The 22,067-nt window shown below is 30.5% G+C and overlaps 2 protein-coding genes and 1 long non-coding RNA gene across 4 annotated transcripts; 1 reads left to right on the top strand and 2 right to left on the bottom strand.

Moving 5' to 3' along the window:
- Window positions 1–1,177: 1,177 nt before the first annotated feature.
- LOC101202871 (amino acid transporter AVT1C) lies at window positions 1,178–10,081 on the top strand. Its single transcript, XM_004149852.3, has 13 exons — window positions 1,178–1,346; window positions 1,813–2,022; window positions 4,241–4,578; window positions 4,731–4,945; window positions 5,309–5,332; window positions 6,396–6,576; window positions 7,231–7,450; window positions 8,019–8,154; window positions 8,690–8,709; window positions 9,118–9,263; window positions 9,387–9,430; window positions 9,514–9,576; window positions 9,686–10,081. Exons 2-13 carry the CDS (start codon window positions 1,844–1,846, stop codon window positions 9,782–9,784), a joined length of 1,665 nt encoding a protein of 554 aa, XP_004149900.1. The 5' UTR covers window positions 1,178–1,346; window positions 1,813–1,843; the 3' UTR covers window positions 9,785–10,081.
- Window positions 10,082–10,856: 775 nt separating this feature from the next.
- Window positions 10,857–14,849, bottom strand: LOC116404767. 2 transcript variants are annotated; one of them, XR_004217842.1, is made up of 5 exons: window positions 14,579–14,839; window positions 14,184–14,252; window positions 13,161–13,239; window positions 11,606–11,679; window positions 10,857–11,112 (listed from the first exon to the last, which is right to left on the bottom strand). It is a non-coding gene; the product is annotated as an uncharacterized LOC116404767 (long non-coding RNA). The 2 variants fall into 2 exon arrangements; XR_004217841.1 differs by having other exon boundaries at window positions 13,161–14,252; window positions 14,579–14,849.
- Window positions 14,850–15,238: 389 nt separating this feature from the next.
- LOC101203349 (serine/threonine-protein kinase PCRK1) lies at window positions 15,239–18,963 on the bottom strand. The gene is made up of 5 exons (XM_004149853.3): window positions 18,519–18,963; window positions 17,593–18,010; window positions 16,353–16,613; window positions 15,995–16,117; window positions 15,239–15,910 (listed from the first exon to the last, which is right to left on the bottom strand). Exons 2-5 carry the CDS (start codon window positions 17,980–17,982, stop codon window positions 15,392–15,394), a joined length of 1,293 nt encoding a protein of 430 aa, XP_004149901.1. The 5' UTR covers window positions 17,983–18,010; window positions 18,519–18,963; the 3' UTR covers window positions 15,239–15,391.
- Between the last annotated feature and the right edge of the window lie 3,104 nt (window positions 18,964–22,067).

The following is a 22,067-nucleotide window of genomic DNA, read 5'->3' as shown; positions in this document are numbered from 1 at the left end:
ACAATGATAGTTTGAGTAAAAAGCTCAAACCAACTTCCTTGTCCTCATTCCAAGGATGCGAAGTTGAGGCCAACTCTTCAAATTTGAGAATAGGGCTTGCTAAATGCATGTTTTGGTTCGAGGTAATCTATATGACTTAAAAGCTCCGATATGGATGTACCATATGAATTTAAAGAAAGTAAGTTTATTCTAATACTAAAATTCTCTACTCTTTACAGACAGTAAATACAATCTTTCCATCATGCAGGTTGTGTATTAATTAAATATATGTAAAATAACATGACATATGGTCTAAGTCCATAACTCATTTTCAAATATAATATAATGATGAAGTTGTAAGGATTTGTATAAGGTTGAAAACCAAGTAGTAATTTATGTTGAGATTATTATATATTCACACCAAATAGAAAAAGACAAGAAAACCCCTACAATGTGTATTAATTAAATATATGTAAAATAACATGACATGTTTTATAAATATGTGCATTAAACTTAATTAACAAACAATATTGATGACACATTTTGATCAAAGTGGAAGGAAATGCAATTGGAGATGGCTACGTAATAGTTAACTATGTCTCTGTGTAATCATATAAATAATAATAATGATGATGAATTTTCTTAATTAAATTGAGAAAAAAAAATTCTCAATTAAAAATTTTAAAAAATAAGCATTAAACAAATGAACTCTCATCTATACGAAAGTTAAAAGATAGACATGACAACTCGAACTATCCAAATCTACATGGTCGAATTGAGTTAATTTAAAATGTGACGTGAGTTGAGTTGAATTGAAAATTTTGGTTGAAAAATTTGATTGAAACTCATCCAACTCCAAATTAAAAATATATATTTAATATTTATTGATATGACATGTATAATCATTTTAAATAAAAAACAATATAATCCGACAATCCAATCCAACTTATATTTGAGTTGTCAATATATTTCTCATTATTTAGGTTATCAATCCAATCAATCTGAAAATATGGGTTGGAAACGTCCCGATCCAATTTGTTTACCGTCCTACTTAAAAAGTAAAAATTGTTGAATGAAAAATATAGGTCAGGGTGAAATTAATTATTCTATCATCTCTCAAATTTAATCTAATTTAAAGATTACGAACTATGTTTAGCTAAAATTAAGTTAAGATGATCTCAAGAGAAAAAGAAAAAAAAGTAGAAGAGTTTCAATCACCAACTAATTCAAAATGTTTTGAATTATGAAGAATGTTCTTGACAGAAAACCCGCCGTCAGGGTTTCTTTATATATATATATATATATATAGGAATTGTCAGAAGGAACAGCGAGCCACAGATCTACAGATTTTGCAATTCTCTCTCAAGGTCAGTGTTTCCCCCCCTCATTTTCTTGTTTTCAGAATGAGATTTGATTTTCTTTATGGATTGCGAATTTGTGAATGAATTTTTCATGATAGTTTTTCTAGTTACGTGAACTTCGGATTCACGTTCTTAGTTTCTTCAACCCGTTTTTCTCAATTTTTCTCGCTACCCAAACAAACAGAGAGTCAAGTCCTCCCTCCGTCTTTGAAATTTGAAGCCATGTCATTACACTAATTTTTAGGCGATCTTCATGGCGTATACTTGTGAAAATTAATTTAAAATATGGTGATTTTTTCATTTCATGAACGCATTTGGCGCCTTAATTTAGGTGTTTTCATTTGATTTTAATATTAATATATATATATATATTTTTGTGTTTTCATTATCGGTAGAGGAAAAGGATTGACGTTGTATATGTTTCTCTCTCTGATTTGAATCTGGTGTTTGTGGTGAACTTGATTTATTAAAGGGAGGAGGAATTGGGAATTTGAATTGAGAAAATGAAGAACTCTGTTTCGGATCGTAGTTTTTACATTGAAAGTTCTGATGATGAAGATTTGGAGAAGGAAATCGATAATGAGGACGGAAACGAATCGGATTCTTCGGGTTTATCGGCGGATAATCAGAATCATAATCAACCAAGTTCTTATAATACCGCCGCTTGGCCTCAAAGTTACAGGTTCGCTTTCTGATCTTCCTCTCAACTTCTCCCCTTCTTTCTCTATTTTTTTGAGGTAACGGTGGGATGGGATCCAGGGAAGGTTAAGTCTGCCTCTTTTTTTTTTTTTTTTGAGAAAAATCAATTTAGGTTAAATTTTAAAATTTTGGGTCGGTTTTAAAATGTTTTTTCACACATTTATTTTTATTTAAAATAGAACTAAAAAATCTAGTTAAAGTCACCTATAAACATTTTAGTTTTCTTTTAAAAAACCACTTACTTTTTAAATTAAAAATTTTATTTAAATGATTTTAGCTTCTATAATAATTTTCCAAACATTTTAGTTTTTTTAAATATAATCCAAACACACCACTACACTACAATAACTATTGATTTTTAGCTTTTTAAGGGTTAGATTTAATTTTTTTAGAAGAATAAAATATTAAATTTTAGTTTTCATTCCCTAGCTATTCATATTTTAATTAGATAACTATTGAAGTTTGGTTTTTAGCTTTTAAAAATAAGATTTAATTTTAAAAAGAAATAAGATTATTTGTTTGGTAACCATTTTATTTGTTATTTTTCTAATTAAGCTAATTTTCTCTCAATCTTTTTTTCTTTCGTTGTCGAATTGTTGCCCATTTCGAAAATAAAAATAAATTTAAAATTTTGACTTAATTTTTTAAATCATTGTTAAAATATAGATAACATATGTAGGTTTAATTTTGAAAAAAAAACAAGATGGTTAGTTTAATTATTTGGTTTATTGTTTAATTTTTAAAAATCAAGACTAAAGTACTTATTTTTTGTTATTATTTTAATTTCCAAAGTTCTTTTATTTGAGAATTTTGGTAAGAATTCAATAAATAAACTAAGATATACGTAGATTCGAAAATGGAAAGAAATCAAGTCTAATTTTTGAAAAACCCAAATCATAACAATATAATAATCAAACAATAAAAGAATACTAATGAGACCTTAAAATGTTAAAACTGGGTGTAAGTGGAAAGGTTAGTTGATAAAATTTATAAATAATTCCTAGAATTTGATAAAGTAGGAAATTTAATGTTTATGAGAAAGTTAAAATATAGTTTTTGTTAGATGATGATTGGATAAAATTTTAATAAATAGTTTCTGCATTATGATGAAGATTATATAGTTATAGTCAAATTTGTAGTTATTGAGTTTTTGAGAGGGTAAAGAGGTATTGAATATGGAAAGAGTCATAAAATTATTGATTATGGATAAGTTTTTGGGCTTGTTTGGGTATCGTGGTGATTATTGGGGAGAAGAGGCCCACTCACGAGTCGTCACACCCTCCACCTAATAAAGTATGTCTTTTCCAAAAGTGATTTTTCTGACTTAACATCCACACTCTTAAACTTATTCTTTTCTAAATTACTGTTGTTGTCCTTTTTTTCTTTCTTTTTTTGAAAACCATACGATACCTATAATTTTTAAAATTGAAACTATTTCTGGGTCAAAATATAAATATAAAATATTTTTGATTTTAAGTTGAAAACAACTATTGATGGTCACATCTCACAACTCACAAACAAAAACAATATAATCTTCTCCTTTTCTTTTCCTTTTTCCCACCCAAATTTGGCCCGTTGCCACGTCTTATTTTATCATTATAAATAAATTTAAAAATTTTCAAAAATAAAAAATTGAACAACTATTTAATCTTCCCTAAAAAAAATTCTTATTTATGACAATTTTTCTAAATGAAGGTAGGGTTAACTACGAACAATATTTTAGAATTTGTACTTTATTCATAATATGTTAATAATATTAGAAACTATCTTAATTTATCACAAATACATTATGATATTTTAAAATGTGATTGATAATTTATTTATAATCTAACATTAAACTATATTTACTTACAAAATACCAAACGAACATTTGGTTAAAGATAAAAACATTGAGTTGATAATAATTATAGAGGACTACTTGGAGGAATTGACATGAATAAAAAAGTAAGAAATGTGAGTGTTTCAGTGAAAAATATGTGTTGATATGAATAACGAATGATAAAACATCTTTAATTATTGATGAACCAAATGGTGAACTGATTTTTTTACTCACCCAACCTATATGTTCCAAATGATTGAGGTTGTCATCCATCCCGAATTGAATATAAACTAATTTTATAAATTTGTTTTATGTTAAAAAATTAGGTGTCCAATTATTATTAATTTTGAATTAAGGATGTATAATGGTACTTGTTGGGCAGGCAATCAATTGATATGTTGGGAAGTGTACATTCACCAAGTATTGGGTTATTAGGAACTCCATCATTAGCAAGATTTGGAAGCTCATTTCTTTCTTCATCATTGACAAGGAGATTCACTCCTGAAGCCTTCTCTTCTTCCATTTCTAAACCTCTTCTTCCCACAGTAATTGACGATCCCCATAAACATGCCCCTCCTCACTCTCCTCTCGGCCCTTCACTTCCTTCCCGCCGCTCTTCCATTTCCGTCCGAAGAGATGACAAAGACAAACCCGTCGTCATTGATTCTCATGGCCTTCCCATTTCTCGCCATAGTACCTTCGGCCAAGCTGTTGTTAATGGTAATATTACAAAATTTGTCCTTTTACTGTACTATACTTTGACCAAGTTTTTGTCCAATTTTAGTTCTTTTGGTTCTAATAAATTTAAATTTATTAGTCACTACTACTGGTTTATATGAAATATTGATGGAAGTTGATTGTAATTTTGGTAGGGATCAATGTGCTATGTGGAGTGGGCATACTTTCAACACCATATGCAATGAAAGAAGGAGGATGGATGGGGCTATCAATATTGATGATATTTGCAGTACTTTCTTTCTACACTGGAATCCTTTTGAGAGCTTGTTTGGATAGCAGACCTGGCCTTGAAACTTACCCTGACATTGGCCAAGCTGCTTTTGGTGCCATGGGTCGTGTCGCCATCTCGGTATTACTTTTTAATATAATTTTATTCTTCACCCACTCCCACTTTTATTACTAAAAAATTACTTTTAATAACAAAACTCATCACAATTTACTTCAAAATTATGACATAGATAGATAAATATAATAATTTATCTTGACTTACGGTGATATATGATATTTTACTATATATTTTTCTAAATATTTTGATTCATTTTGTTATAAATAAATAATATTTTTCTTTTCTTTTCTACCTAAACTCTTAAGTATAACTAGGATAGAAACCTAACGGAAAATGAACCAATATTTGATTTAAACTATTTATATTTTCTTTCCTTTGCTGAATTTCTTTTGTTTAATATTTTGTTTCGAATTCTTGTGTATGCAGATCGTATTATACGTGGAATTATACGTAAGTACTATTTTTTTGTCTCCGGCTTTTAATTATAATTCATTATTATTATTTTATTTGATAATGGGTTTTTTATTTTAATATTTTATTGGATAATGGTTAACGTACGTAAGGGACCTGCCTAAATTTAATATCCTACATCACAAACCAAGTGGCAAGTCTCTTGTCCGCCAGCTCTCTTTTTGTTACTTAAGAACCACATTTTGATTTTTGGTCGCTTTCAGCATCCGTGGTGGAAAAGAAATATATATATATATTTTTTTTTTTCTGAAGCAACGAGAAATATTAAATTTTAGGTTTGTTAGCTGAGCTTGTTAATATCTACCTACATATATCTTCACTTTTCATTGTTTCTCTTACTTATTTGTATGATGATTTTCTTTTAATTGTGACAACCAGAAAAAGAAAATAACACTTAAAAATATTAGTACAAATGTTCAAAACTCTCTTTTGCATATGTTGCTTGATGTCTTCGGCAGATGCTTATCAAGTGTTTCAGAAAATGACTGAGAATATATATGAAGCTTAACCATCCATATCCATGTTCATGTCGGATTTTGTAGCGTAGCTTCTTTCGACCTTTGGCTAATTGAATAGGCAAAACGGCTTTTCTATTTTGAAAAAATGGAGCTTAGTATAGAAGCAAGAACCATTGCCATCCTGATAGTCTTTGGGTTATTTCTGTTCCACAAATCCATTTATTCTCATTCTTATTCAGATAAGGGTAGAGAATCTTTCAACCTTATTACCCTCGTTCATCTCATTCCCAATAGGTAAAATCTTTAGCAATATTAGTGAATTTTAAACCAGAACATAATTGTAACCTCAAAATTTTGACAAAGATGTTATGAAAACAGAAAAGCTAAAGCTTAATCTTTGTTTCTAGTTAAAATAAAACGTGGGAAGGTATCTGCATTATGACCCAATCAGTACTTTGCATGATGATATTGTGTCTCTGCTAATCATGCAACGTGTTTTTTCATTTTCCTAATGATTTTGAACAACAAATCAAATTAAGCTTTATGTTGACAAAGTGACCCAACTAGATATGCTAGTCTTGCAGGCTTCTTGTATTGAGTATGTAATTCTGGAGAGCGACAATCTGTCTTCATTGTTTCCCCGTGCGCACATTAGTTTTGGCGGATTGGAAATAAATGCACACCTTTTATTCGCTATAGCAACTGCGCTTGCTGTTCTTCCAACCGTTTATCTTCGAGATCTCAGTATTCTAAGTTATATCTCTGGTAAGCTGGCTAGATTTATCACGCCTATATACATGTATATGTTTATGAGTTTTGTTAGTTGGTCTTATATTAGCTGCTTTACTTTTGTTTATAGCTGCAACCTACTGTCCATAGCGTAGCATAGCATCGTAGATCAATTAGTATTGCCTAGCGTAGCATCGTAGATCAATTTTTAACCAAAATATTCTGCTTTGAATACTCACAATAAATGGATATGATACCACGTACTTGACACAGCAAAAACACGCAATGCTGTGTTTTTTTTCTAAAGGTCTAGAATACAGATCTGGCAAGAACAAGTTTATTAATTATATATCATTTATACAAGATGCTAAAGTCAATAAGGCTCATCCATTTATATGTTCAACACAAGAAGTTTTGAATATGATGCCTATCAAGTAACTTGTATAACACATACCTATTATGCTAACGAGTGAATGACATGTGTCAAACAACTATTAGAATTCTCAAGTATCAATGACATTACTCAAACTAAAGCGTCTGTTTGCTTCTTTGCACAGACAGATGCTGCTGTTAAAAAATGATTTTTCTTATTATTCTGTTCTTATGAAATGTTCCTAATTTAAGCCGGGCTTCCAAAAAATTATTATGAATGATTTATTTTATTTTCTTTTCCTTTTTCCTTCCTTGCAGCTGGTGGAGTTGTTGCATCAATTGTGGTTGTTTTATGCTTGTTCTGGGTTGGGTTGGTAGATGATGTTGGTTTCCACGGAAAGGTGACTCCACTGAACCTCTCGAGTCTCCCAGTTGCTCTGGGTCTGTACGGTTTCTGCTACTCAGGACATGCTGTATTTCCTAATATCTATAGCTCAATGGGTAATCAAAGCCAATTCCCAGCAGTCCTTTTAACATGGTAATGTGAAATCTTCATCCATTTTCAGAAACAATTTATCTTGTTCATCTCCTAATGTCTGCTTCTGCATGTAGATTAATTTGATTTAAGTATGAATCATTCTTAATTATACAGACTTTGAAGTATTAATCATGTAAACCAAAGTGAGCTAAACTCAATGTTAATTGTTTTGACCTTCCTTCTTAGAGGTTTAGGCAAACCAAAGTATTAATAATGTAAACCAAAGTGAGCTAAAATCATGTAAATCAAGGTGGAGGTTTGATCCTCCATCCCCGCAATTGTACTAATATAATAAACAAGTCTTATAGTGTTCTTTTTTTTTTTTAATCATTTACCTAGTTGATGAAGTTGGCTTCAATCAAAATTATTGATCCTCATTTATGTAGTATAATGTAAAGAAAAAATGGGAATTGACTTTTTCATTTAAGGTCTTTGTAATGCAATATATCTGTTTGTCACCCTTTTGAATGAGCGTCTAAGCTATGAGATCCTGCCAACTATTAAAAAAAACAGTCACCATCTAAGATGTTTATAACATTAATAGCATCTAATTTTCTTTAAAATGCAGTTTTGGTATTTGTACTTTGATGTATGCTGGAGTCGCTGTTATGGGATACTTAATGTTTGGAGAGTCGACATTATCCCAGTACACTCTTAACCTGCCCCAGGATTTGGTTGCTTCAAAGATCGCTGTGTGGACTACGGTACGGTGATTGATTCTTATGTTTTTATCCTTGTCAAAATAACCAATTTTGTTTCGTTTCCAAATATATATATATAGTTCCACCAAACTGCTACATATTTACATGACGTGCTGTGAAGTTTAAGAAAGAAATTTTGATGTCTTATTTCTTCGTAATATGGAATGGTGGCTATTGGCATGATGACATTAACTTTAAGTGTACTCCTGTTTTTAAATACTCTTATATTTAGAACATTACTATTAGAATTGGCAAGTTGGCCACGTGCTGTATTGTTTGTTTGCTGAAGAAAGCTCATTTGTGATTTGAAAGCATTAGACATATCAAATGTTTAGATTGATATGATTTGGTCGTAAAGTCAATGAAGGGATCTTCCGGATCATTCCTTGACGAATCGAACATGTTTTAGTGCTCGGTTTCGCTTGCATTTTCTTGTTTTCAGTGTCCTGAAGTTGTTATGTTGTTAATCTTGTACTCGATATCTACCGTCACTGCCAGAAAACTATTTTTCTCATGTTTCTTATTTGTTCTTTGGCAGGTTGTCAACCCCTTTACCAAATATCCTTTCAAAGTGTGATATGTACTTGTTACTTCATATCCATATTCTTGGTTCCAGAAGGGTCTTGGGCCTCACATCTCATAATGTGCTGAGCAGCATGCATATTACTCATAATATCAAAAACTAATATTAGGATTTTTTCTGGGGGAGTGTTTAATTTTGAAAATAATTTATTTTGAAAAAAATTAAAATATTCGACAGTCACTCTTAATAACCTTTAAAACACTTTCAAAACTTATTTAAACAATTTTTATTGATAGAGTTTCTTTTCAAAATAAACACTTTTTTTTATGCATCCCAAACACACTCTTATTTTCATCGTTTTATATTTCCTTATTTTCCTTTACCATAATTTTTGCAAGTGTATTTGAATTAGAAAAACGATGTTTTTCCTTAATTAGTCCCACATATGCATTAACAATATCTCCAGTTGCAATGAGTCTGGAGGAGTTCATACCACCAAATCATCCTAAGTCTCACATTTATTCCATCCTAATTAGAACTGGACTTGTATTTTCTACCTTATTAGTCGGCCTTTCTGTCCCCTTTTTTGGTAAGTATATCTTCACATTTCTATGTCTCGTTTAATTGTGTTTTCTCTAAGCATTAAGAAACTTTTGGCCCTGAAAAAACGAGAGTACCAATATTTGAAAATCTTCACTTCTCCAACGCGCAGGTCTTATGATGTCATTGATTGGATCATTGCTAACAATGCTTGTGGTAAGTTTGCTCATCCTTGCACCATGGAGAGCCTAAACTCATTCTTTTTTTATGGCTGAACTATTAAATGTGCCTTACTGCAGACTTTAATACTCCCTTGTGTTTGCTACCTGAGCATCTTGAGGGGGAAGGTAACAATTTTGCAGGTAAAAACACCCTCAAATTTTCCTTTATTTGCATTTAACTATACAAGAGCACATAGAAGGATTACAATTACATATTTTCCACCCTCCCTCCTGTTTTCTCCTTCCACAGAGAGCCCTTTGTTGCATAGTTATAGCGGTAGGAGTTGTTGCATCAGCATTTGGATCATTTTCAGCTCTCAAGAAAATCGTTGAGGAATTGAGCAGCTGAAGATTTCGTCATCCCAAACACCACACCAACACTCGGTGGTTATGCAGCATAGATCTGGTAGATTTTGTGTACTTTTTTTCAGAATGTATATTGAATTATAATAGAGAAACTATATAGAATATCATGTTTCCCCGTGAAACGCAAGTGAGTTAAATTTGTTGATTGATAACTATGTTATCATCCCCCTTGTGATGCCAATACGTTGATTTATTTTCATAAGTTGGTCCTTCACTCGAAATTTAGATATCAATCAAAACCATTTTGTTTTTGTAATGGAATTTTGATCTTTGTTCTTCAGATTGCATATTACGGCTGCAACTTTCTATTTACGCTTAGTGAATTCAAAATAAAACCTTTAATTTGTTCCATTTAGAATCTATTTGAAATGATATTTTAATATTCGTCTAAATGATTAAATTACATTTACAATATGTACTTAAAAGTATTTCACAGAAGAGATTGAAGTATTAGTTTTTAATACTTGAATTGTCATTTCTCTTATTCAATTAAAAACTAAATTCATGTAGTCTAGAGAAAGAACCTACACTACAAGAAAAATGGTTTGCGATGATAGTTATTTTTTGTCACGAAAAAATCTGTGACAATTATTTACAATCATAATATGTATGTTGTGGAAAGTCATTCTGAAATTGTCACGATTTTTTTTTTTCATGACAAAAAATAAATGTCATTAATTAGTATTTTATGACAACAAATAATATCATTTTTTTATGACAACAAATAACTGTCACTATTTACATATTTATGACAGCTACAAAAATGTCACGAATTCTTATATTATGATATTGTTTACTGTCAAGAATATGTCAATTGTGATAGCTTTTTGTAAAATTTAATTGTCATTGATTCGATATTGACGACAATTATGAAAATGTCATGAATTAATATATTACGACATTTTTTCCTGTCATGGATAGACCAATCGTGACAGTTTTTATAAAATTTAATTGTCATTGTTTCGGTATTGACGACAGAAAAAAATATTATGATATTTTTTCCCTATTGTGTATTTCTCAATTCCTGTTTTTCTTGTCGTTGAATCACACCCATATGAAAACAATAAGTCAACATTTTAATATATATATATGCATAATGATACACTTTGTAGTATTCGTACACCCGTTGACTAATAACCATTTGTTTAGTTCAAATGTAGTTTCCATAAAAAAACAATATACATTGACATTGGAAGCAAGAAACCTAAAATCAATACATTGAATAAGAGTTTGCTACCAACCATACAAAAGATGTTATATCAATCAATTGCTCCAAATTGGCTTCAATGCTTCAAATGGATTCTTCCAAACCTAGTAAGAAAACAAAATCTCATTTAGAGTATGATTCAAGAACATTACCTATGAGGAGGTTCTACTTAAAGCTATTTAAAGGTAATTAAGGAACATTATCATTGATATAAGATTGAAAAAAAACAATATTGAGATTATAGAAGAATAAATAGAGTGCCCAAACTTCTGTGATAAAATTTTCATCCCCCTCCCAACCCTTCATAAAAATAAACAGAATGAGATGGTTAGTGAAACTTCCATATACCCTCTAATTAGCTATGCAGGTGAAACAAAATTGTAACTAGACATAAGAAATAAACATAGTGCTTCTCATCCGCAAGTTGAACTGCAAGACTATCACTTCCATCCTTTTTCTTTAGGAGGGTACAAGATAAAAAAGAAAGCATAAGCACTATTCTTGTTGATGTATATCATAAAGCATAATTATATGCGTAAAAGAACCAGCCAAATTACTGAAGTTCGTAAATTTAAATGTATGAACAAATAAACTTACTTTTCCCATGCACCACTTCACAAATCCACAGTATAAACTACGACATACAATGGGCTAAAGTAATTTCTACCAACCTGGAGAGCATATACGAAGGAAATAAAGTTAAGACAATTTTCAATAATGAAAAATGTAATACCTATAAATAAAAGCACTAAACACTCATACAAATGGAAAAGATAAATAATAAATCAAACATTGCAAAAGAATTTCTTCTCCATAAACAGAAAAAAGGTAAAGACACAGAACTAAAACTGCAATTATAAGCAAGTACATAAACATTTTTCGTGTCTTGCAAGTTTAAAATAACTCCAAATGGGAGATACCCAAAAACTAGTTTACCATTAAATTTCTAAAGGCACCACAAAAGCAACAGAATCACTAACAATCATACATATAAGAAAAGGTCACACAATAAAAAAGTTCTTAATGATAATTAAATTTACAATCTAACGACAACTATCAGTAGCACTAACTAGAAACAAGGAAGCCCAAAACCAAAACTAAAAATTACATACAAAAATAAATAAATTACCCAATAGGAATTAAATTAAAAAACTGAATATCAATAAGCTTTAGACCCCGTCAATTTAAACAACAAACAAAGAAACAAACAAAACTTTATCTGTAACAACTGAATTTATCCCTTCATGATGAACAAAAAATGGTTGAGCACTAATTTGAGAACAACAAGCAAGTTCTTAAGGAATAACAAAAGATGGAAAATGTAGACGTCATTTTCTTCTACTTTATAAGAAAAACTTTCCTCACCATGCATTATATACCTAGTGTAACTTGGAACTATTCCATACACCAACAAATCTGCTTTAACATCATCTCAAGTTTTAAGTACTGCATTACTACTCCTCTTGCATGGACAAGATATATGATTTGATGTTGTATGCATAAACTCAAAATCTAAAAAACTTCTAACTCCATTTTTGTATTCTTTCAATACTCGAGTTCCAATTTGCATCCAACTTCTATCCATGTTATCCAATAACACCTATAGAATAATTAAATAGATGATAGAATCTAGAAAGCACCTAAGTCTTCAAACATCCAAGTTATATCCTTGTTGATGGATTTAGATAAATTTAACTATTTATGATAGCAACTCTAGATTTGTCAACATAGGCCAATGAATCAAGATTAGGAGATGGAGGGGCATTTTTGTATAAGCAAAGCTTAAACCTAATATAAATAATATTCACCACACCACAATTGTGATAGGATTAAACTCATGGTCTATGAAATAAATAGGCTGAAAGTGGGTTAAGGAACACAATTAGGTACGACTGTATTAATAATTCTATTAAGTTCCTGCTTTCCTTTCTTTGAATTTATGCTAATGGTTTGATTCTATATTACTAGAGCATGGAGTTTGGTAAAGAAAATGATTAAGTATTGAATAGGTACAAAGTGGAAACAAAAATAAACACAAGAAACCATCAAAATGACACAATTTAAGGAATCATAAACCGAACAAATAACTAACCCAAAAAATTAGTACATGTCAATAGATCAAATGCTAAAAGTAGCTTTATACTACTCTAACCTTCTTCAGATGCTATCAAGGAAAGAGCATGAGTAATGGACAAAACAACTTCTTCTTTGATACCCTAAACATAAGTTCTCTACAATTAAAATTAAATTTACATTACATTATATCAGTAGAGAAAGAAAACCTCCCAATCAACAAAAAACAAAAAAACAATCAAAGCGTATAAATAAAAATCTCTACATCTCATGAGCTTAAGAAAAAATATCAAGTAAATTATAGGCAGAAAATTAGAATGAAATCAATACCAATCTAGCCCTAAACAACATCCCTCCAAAAGTTGAATGAAAGAGATTTTTGCTTAATACTTATTCTATTTTCTTGTTTCCAAATATGTTTAGTCAAAACTCAGAAATCACCATGATTTTTCTAGTAATTAGAGGGAGTTTCTCAAAACAAAGCTAGAAAAAGCAACAACTTCCATAGAAATTTGGAAGGGAGCATTCTATTATCTAGTGAAAGCATAGGAATCAAGATATTCTACACACATATATGATGTTATTGTGGATAGTATAAATGAGTGTAAAAGGAGTATAACTCTCAAACTTAATTCTTTGTACTTCTTATTATCATTATATTATATTACATTATGAAAAGTGTTGGGTTTTACTTTTGTTCTTTGTGTTTCTTAACCTTACTTAAATTGATGGTTTATCAAAGCTTACTTAAATTGATGGTTTATCAAAGCTTTCTATAAATCAAGATATGTTCATTAGCAACATAAAGAGTTTATTTTTTGCTCATACTGAAAACGTTCATAACTTTTTTTAATCTTCAATCACTAGTAAATCAAGAGTAACCAAATTACAACAATTTAGTAATGAGTTAGATAACAAGTACTTGTGTTCAAGTTTATATATATAGTTTATTTATGCTATAACTATCATGCAATTACAATACATCTCAATAGCAACCATAAACAAAAGATCAATAGAAAAATTAAAAGTACTCATATTCACTTGGTAAATGCATAGACAAACAAAAAGAGCCTACACATCATCAAATTTTAAAATCTCATACTTCATATTTCATTCTTTTTTTCTCAAAGTTTCAGACCATAGCCATGAAATCTCCCTTCGCCTTGATTTCCTAATTCGAATGAACAAAATTCAATTAAAAATCAACCAAATGCTTCATTGGACATTTCATCAAACACATTGTAAACTATCAAAATGCTTCATCACATAGCCAACCATAAAGAAAAAATGTATATTCACATTAGAAAAATGATTGTAAACAGCAATATTGAATAGGATGGTAGACAAAACAAACACATATCTTCTATAAAAGCAAAACTATGAGGGATGTTTTTCATAAAAAGAACCATCAATATATCACATTGTGGGTAAAATGAAAGCATTTGAAGTTAATATACTGTACAAATACAAACAATAGAAATAATGGTTGAGATTCACCGGTGAGTTTTGTGGTGCAAGAGGTGTTGGGTAGTGGCGTCGGCTGAAGGAGAGAAAGATGAGGATTTCGGACGTGTTGTTGACGAAAAATTGCGTTGTTCTCGACGTACGTGAGAGAGGGAGAGAGATGGTTAGCGGAAGGAAGGAAATATTGAGAATGAAGGGTGACACGTGGATCTTCCACAAAGAAGAAGAAAAAAGGAAGAAGAAAGAAGACGAAGAAGAAGAGGAGGAGGTAAGCAATGAGCTTTTTTTATATATATTTTATAAGTTTTACTTTAATAAATAAATTATTTAATGTTTTTAGAATTGGAAAAAAATATTATTTTAATAAACTTTTGATTTAAAATGAATTTTATTTTAATAAATTAAATAAATTATTTTTTTATCTTTTATAACACCAAATAACTGTCACGGAAAGTGAAATCCGAAAAATTCCGTATTTTCCTGTCAAAAACACAGATTTTTTGTTTTCGTAACAATTTTTTCTTTCTTCCTTTCAATTTAGGATGTATATAACTGTCATAGTAAAAGTTTTTGTTGTAGTGCTAGTACATATAGCCTTAACCTCTGTTGAAAGCTTGAGACCCCTTTAAATCTTTTTTAAAGGTCAAATTTCTGTTGAACACAAACAAACATTTTAATAATCACTAAAAAGAATTGATTCAAATTACCACCCACCAATTGATTTAACTCTTTCCACAATCAAAACTACTGAACTTTGATTCAACAGTTAAAGAAGGAAGTAATTCTTTACACAAGTAAATTTCGTTTTAAAAAAAGTTAAGAGAAACCTCATTATCATTCCTTTGTTCAACAAGTTCTCACAACTTTTGGTCTCCATGATAAGCAAATCAAACAACCATTCTCTCCAATAAATGGATTCAAAATCCTTTTTCTCAAAGATTCACTTTTTGATCCTTCGGAATCACTGTTTGAAGTTGAGCTCTTTTCTGGAATCAGAGGGCTCTCAAGATTGAACCCGTCCATAATCCGATTTACCATCTCCAAAACTTCGCTCATTTTGGGACGTGCTGCAGCCTTCCGAACCAAACACCGGCTAGCAACAGCAGCTAGTTTATAGGCAGCTTTTATGGAATATTTACCTCCGAGTCTTGGGTCGAGTATTAGCTCAAACTTCTTTAAGTCAGATAGGTGTGGTCTCACCCATTCCAACAGCTTTTGCTCGCCTTTAGGACGGTTCCGATCTAGGGGACGCCTACCGGTAATCAGTTCATATAGGAAAACTCCATAGCTCCATACATCAATTTTGGCAGTCAGTCTTCCTGTTTGAAGGTATTCAGGAGCTGCATATCCAATTGTTCCTACAATCTGCACAAATACAGATTAATAAAATAAATGGCTTTCCCAAACTTATTCAAATAAATGGACTTTAGATTAGTGTTGTATACGAACCGCTGTCGATACGTGACTTAATCCGTCCGAAGGCCCCAGCCTGGCTAATCCAAAATCAGACAACTTGGCATTCCATTGGTCATCCAAAAGTATATTTGAAGACTTGAAATCCCTAAATATTATCTGCAAAAAGAATGATGACATTTAGGCTAACCATTTAAAAGAAAAGAACAAAAATCAACTACTTCTTCTCTCATCTCAGTTTTAAGCATGTAGACAGTCTTCTATAACATCGATTTTCCCAGATGTATCAACGAGAAGATTCGCCGCTGATTAATGCTAGAGTGATAGTTAAGTTCACTAGTTTTGGCTCAAAACATATCTCATGCTATAAAAATCTTGCAAAATGACAAGTTACCTGGAAATCCATTCCTTCATGAAGATATGCCAGACCACGAGCTGTATCCTGGGCTATTTTCATTCTTATTGCCCATGGAAGAGAACTGTTAAACCTGCTTGATAAGTGATCTTGCACACTCCTGTTAGGCATATATTCGTATACGAGTAATCGCTGGATCCCCCTTTCATCGTCCTCGGCACAGTAGCCTAGTAACTTGACAAGATTTGGATGTTCGACCACGCCCAAAAAGTTCACCTCTGTCACCCATTCCTTGTGACCCTATTGAATAGGACAGAAACCAAATCATATAACTTACAAAGGAACTTCTGAAATGCAACACTGATCATCTTTTGGTTTTTGGCTCACAGCTAAAACTGATGTACTTCATTGGTATACTTGTTCATTCCTATATCGAAGCAGTTCATGTTCAAAGTAATCTTCCCCCAGCATTTTATTGTTCTCATGTTTCTTGAATTGTTTTATTATCTTTTTTTAATAAGAAACCATGAACCATTGATATACATGAAAAGAATATACAAAGACCCATAAAAGAAAAATAATAAAAATACTTTTTAGAAAAAACCAAATCAACTCTGACAGCCAATTACCAAAAGGAAATGTCTTGAATTTGTTATTGAGGCTTAGCTATTTCAATTATATTCATATTTGTTATTTTCAACTTTGATCCTAGGTTATGAGGGAGTGTGCTATACATAAACTCTCTAACCCTCGAGTGCCTCTATAATCCGAAATCAGATACGGTCTCTCTAATAATAAAACTGTTCTCTCCCTCTGCTTAAGAACATAGTTAATACACTCTTAATGAACCACTTACAAAAATCTCTGTGTCAATTTCTATATTGTTTACGTCTTTTTTCTCTTTGATTTTCGATTACATAACAAAAACACTCACAAAGAGGAATTAAATTTAATTATATCCCAAAGTTTCTCCCCAGACCACTCTACCTCCAATGAAAAAATTTATCGTTCTTATTTTTGTATATTAGTATCCAATGGGGAGCCTTTTTGTTTAGGAGAAATGGAAGAATGTCTTATCTTTCCATTACTCCTCTTCAACATGGCTCTTTCTTGTCTCCACAAAACACAGAGAAATCTTAAATCAGATGCATATATGTAGAATTCTTAGATAACCCAAAATAATGGAAATCAGTTCATATCAAACCAAATACATTGGGTAAGCAAGGGGTAAGAGTGAGAGTGAGAGAGAGAGAGAGAGAGAGAGAGAGAGAGAGCTTGCCTGCAATCCTCTTCTGCTTAATTGCTTAACAGCAATGTCTATTCTTTTATGTGGATCTTCTGAGTTTCGAATAGCACCCCTATACACACTACCAAATCCTCCTTCTCCGACCATAAGCGAGCGGCTAAAATTCTTTGTGGCTGCTTTCAACTCCGAGAATGTGAACTCCCTAAGATTACTCTGTCTTTGAGACAAAGCTGCAAATGATACAGCAGAAGATGCCACACTGATCTCTGATACATTTTGAGAATTTAAATCAGCTGAGTCAAACATCTTAAAATCTTGATTCATCGACGTAGAGTTAGAAGTACACGAAAGAAACGAATTCGATTTTGTAGTTGTCCTTGTCCCAACAGTTCTCTCATTGTTGAAGAAATAAAAACACTTCATAGTCTCCTCCAAAACCAAGTTCCCCTCTCTGCACAGAAACAAAATACCACAACAATATTAAACTCTAGTTCATCAACGACATATTTTTGCTAACAAATTCCCCAACTCTAACTGATCTTGATTCAATAAGACCAAACCATAAAATAAAAGAACCATCGCTTTGGGGGAAAAAAAAAGAAGCATAATTTTTAGCTGTTGAAGAAACCCCATAAAACTTTCCCTCGCTTTCTTCAAGTCACGTACAAAATGTCCATTTCTATAACACTTACCAATCACATAGAAATTCCATTCATTCAAAATTAACCCCTTCTTTCTAGCTTTTGAATTCAAAAACCCAGATTGATTTTCCATTCCCCTCCAACTACACAACCAATATCAAGGAAAATCTGCAATTTCTTGGAAGCCTTGGATATTGAACCCACAATCAGACAAACTTTATAATGGATATTATAACTAAAAGCTGAGAAAAACAAGAAATCTTGATCACTTTTACACAGAAAACTAAAAAGATTGAGGAGGCAGGAAAGAAAAATCACCTTTCACATAAGTCCAAACTTGCAAATCAGCAGAAATATGAAAATTGAGGAGGTTGAAGAAGAGAAAAAGAGGATCCAGAGAAGGGTTTTGAGAACATTGAAGAACACGACGAGGTGGCCATGATCTAGGGGAAGTCAATACAGGGCAGCTAAAATTCAGCTCACCAACCAAAAAACTCATTTGAAAAAAGAAAAAAAGAAAAAAAGAAAAAAGAAAAAACCCCTCGAAAAAGATTAAAAATTAGAGGTATAGAAACAGTAAACAGAGGCAAGTAGAAAGAAAAACATTAAATACAAAGACAAATTGACAAGGACAAGGGGACAATGGTGGAGGAAATGAAGGATTTGAGTATGAAAAGGGGTTGGGTTGAGAAAGAAAGAAAGAAACAAAAATGTTTGTTGTTTTGTAGGAAGCTTAAGGAAGGAAGAAAAAGTCTATGAAAGTGTAAACTGAAGGAGAGATGAGAAAGAATGAATGATTTTGACTTGCTCCATATTATTGTTAAATTAATAACTCTATCATTACGTGTCTATGTCTTTTTCAGGTTCAAATGTCAAGAAAAATCCACCAAATGGATATTCTTTTGGCCCTCTAATTAAATACCCAAAATTATGAGCTGACAAGTAGATTTCAACCATTCATTCCAAAAGAAAAAAAAAATACCAAACCATGTAAAAAGTTTTAAACTACTGTCCTTAAGAAATACTTTTAAATACATTGTAACTAAAACCACTCTCCTAAGCCCCAACAACACCGACTCATCATCCATTGGCAGTATCAAGTTTTCCAACCAAAAGAAAAACAGACCCATATCTCATCTTTCAACTATCCATATAATACTCAATTCCATTCTTCTTTTTAGTATAAAACCTTTCATAGACTTTTTTCGAGGTTGGATAATGAATTGTAAATTAAACAAAACTATGATAAAAATGATAGATCATTCCAAATTTTAAAAATAAGAAGGTTAGGTTAAAAAAATAGTCATATATTTCTTGTTTAAAATAAAATTATAATCAAGATAATGTTCAAAATTATATAGAAATATAAAAAGTCAAATTTAGATTTGAAATTTTGAAGATAAAATATTGTTTAGAAATGAATTTGAAGAAATTTCAAATTAAGAAAAGAAATTTGATGCCAAAATATATGTGTGAAAAGAGAAACTTAATGAAGGTTGAATATTTGAAAGGAATGGATAGAGCATTTAATGATTAGAGTAGTGCAATCAAATAAATTGCTAAGGTGTCTCCAATTAAATTTGACATTAATGATTAGAGCTCAATCAAATATTTTAGTTGATTTAAATCTCTACACTTTTTTTTTGTTGATTTAAAATAAAATCATATTAATTTGAACTTTAGAGGGTGGTTAATAAGACACTTAAATTGTAAATTTTGTATTCAATACATCTATCTAATAAAACATTCAATTTTCATTTTTGTTAATCTCTTTTTTTAGGTTTTAGTAGATGTACGCACCCGAAAGATGAAGATATTAATGTTTTTTCTTTTTTAATTTTGAAACTAAAGGAATAACGTGTTGAAAAGTTGATAAGCTAAACTAAACTAAACTCGTAAATTTAATGTACCATAATAGATAACACATAAATAAACCAACTATGTTAAGATGTGATTTCAAGAAGGAGTAAAGGGTAAGGAGTAGTTATAGAGCTGTTTTGTGAATCTTTCTTTCTTTTCGTGAGATGGTTGTCAAATCCCTTTAATATAGTACTAGCGAGGAGGCTCATCTTCGTAATTTTCTAAATGAGTGTTTAAAACAAGGAATGAGTATTATAGTCTTAGGTTATTATAGTTTGATTAAAATAGTTTATGTTTGATGTGTTGATTATTTTAGTTTGAGTTATAATAATATGTGTTTGGTGCGTAGATTATTTTAGTTTTAGTTTTGATAAAAAAAAATAGTAAATATTATAGCAAAAAAAATAAAAATTGATAAATATCAAACAGTAAAAACGGTAACAAATAATAAATTTCGTAACAAAATGAAAGTATTAAAATAATGTTTATCGTATCTAACAGCAACAAAAACTGGTTCCGTGGAATTAGCCAATCAATTGCCCAAATGATTTGATATATGCATTTAGAGAGGTTCCAAGAAAGTGCTAACATATTGTCTTCTAATATATATATTGTTGAAGTCTTCATAACATTTTTGTCCATTACCCCTCAACTTGAGGATATATGTATCTAAGTTAGATGATATTAAATTGAGGTTCATCAAATTAGAGAGCTAGAAATGTTTCAAGCTACTAAGTTGAGAGTTAAGAAGATTTTCTTTTTTTCTTTTGTTTCATCACATAATTGTTTGTATGGAATTATAAATTATCAATCATGCATCAAATATTTAAGCAAATTAGATTTTAAATCGAAAACATGTTAAATATTTGTTGTAGGTTATAACTAGCAAAATAATACAAATTGATAATCCATTTTCAACGCTATTTATACAACGGTTGTTTTGCCAATAAATTATTGTTATTTTTTTAAATTCGTATTTTAACTTTAATACACAAATTATATATATTTAATTTGCCAAATTATCTTAGCTTTCCTAAAACAATTTCTAGTATTTTTTTCAAAGACAACATTCATATTATCTTTACCAAATCACAACAAATTACTTAATTGAGTAGTAGAATAAGAAATTAAAATTTTAAATTAATGTAATGGTACAAATTCACAACTTAAGATTAAAATTAACAAGAACTGGTAAGTATAAAATTTATAAATGAGAAAAAAATGAATTAAATAACACTTAAACTTAAATTGATTAATTATAAATAAGGAGGGATGAGTGAGGAAAGATGGAGAGACTGAATAAACCCTTCCCCAAACATATAATCATTTTCCATCTCCAAAAACACAAACACACTCTTAAGAATTTGATTTGCTTTAACAGATTTCACAAATAAATGGTTTAATTTATAATTTTATATCACTCGATATTTTTAGGATAAATTATTTTTAAAAATTAAATTTTGTAAAATATTTATAAGTATAGAAATATATCCTAATCTATAATAGAACAAAAAATGAGAAAAAAAGAGGACACTGCCCTAAATTCCAAAAGAAGCCTTTTCAATCACTTAAGGAAGATTATATATATATATCTTAGTCTTATTTCCACACACCAAATACTTTTCAAAGAGTGGAAGAGAAATTTGAAAGTGACATGAAATTAACAGTATGTTTTGTGTTAGAAAATTTCTAATGAATCCAAATTTGAAAATTCAGTGATTGAGAATGAATGCTTACTATTCAATTATGTCTATTCATTTACGTGAGAATTACTAAGACTATCTTTGCTTCCTATTATTTACTTCTTTTTTAAATAAATGCAATAATAGATTATTGCAATGTCACTTAATTTTCTTAATCTTTTTAACAATGAACTCATCATCTTTGTTGTCTTTTCTTTTTTCCTTCAACTTTTTTATGCCAATGAGTAGAATGTTAAGAAAAGTCTCCTCTCTTGGGGTGTTTATGTATCTATCTTTTCTATTTGTTTATCATTTTGTGATGAAT

This window comes from Cucumis sativus, chromosome 6 (assembly GCF_000004075.3).
Source record: "Cucumis sativus cultivar 9930 chromosome 6, Cucumber_9930_V3, whole genome shotgun sequence".
Taxonomy (NCBI): Eukaryota; Viridiplantae; Streptophyta; class Magnoliopsida; order Cucurbitales; family Cucurbitaceae; genus Cucumis; species Cucumis sativus.
The sequence above is the reverse complement of the archived record's forward strand: the minus strand, read 5'-3'. Positions and strand labels throughout refer to the sequence as shown.

Excerpts from the sequence above, each read along its gene's own strand:
- LOC101202871 (XM_004149852.3), top strand. The coding sequence starts at position 1,844 with ATGAAGAACTCTGTTTCGGATCGTAGTTTTTACATTGAAAGTTCTGAT. Across the intron at positions 2,023-4,240 it reads GCTTGGCCTCAAAGTTACAG|GCAATCAATTGATATGTTGG; the intron begins GTTCGCTTTCTG and ends CTTGTTGGGCAG. Across the intron at positions 4,946-5,308 it reads TGGGTCGTGTCGCCATCTCG|ATCGTATTATACGTGGAATT; the intron begins GTATTACTTTTT and ends TTGTGTATGCAG.
- LOC101203349 (XM_004149853.3), bottom strand. The coding sequence starts at position 17,982 with ATGAAGTGTTTTTATTTCTTCAACAATGAGAGAACTGTTGGGACAAGG. Across the intron at positions 16,118-16,352 it reads ATGAAGGAATGGATTTCCAG|ATAATATTTAGGGATTTCAA; the intron begins GTAACTTGTCAT and ends TTCTTTTTGCAG. Across the intron at positions 15,911-15,994 it reads TAAGTCACGTATCGACAGCG|ATTGTAGGAACAATTGGATA; the intron begins GTTCGTATACAA and ends GTATTTGTGCAG.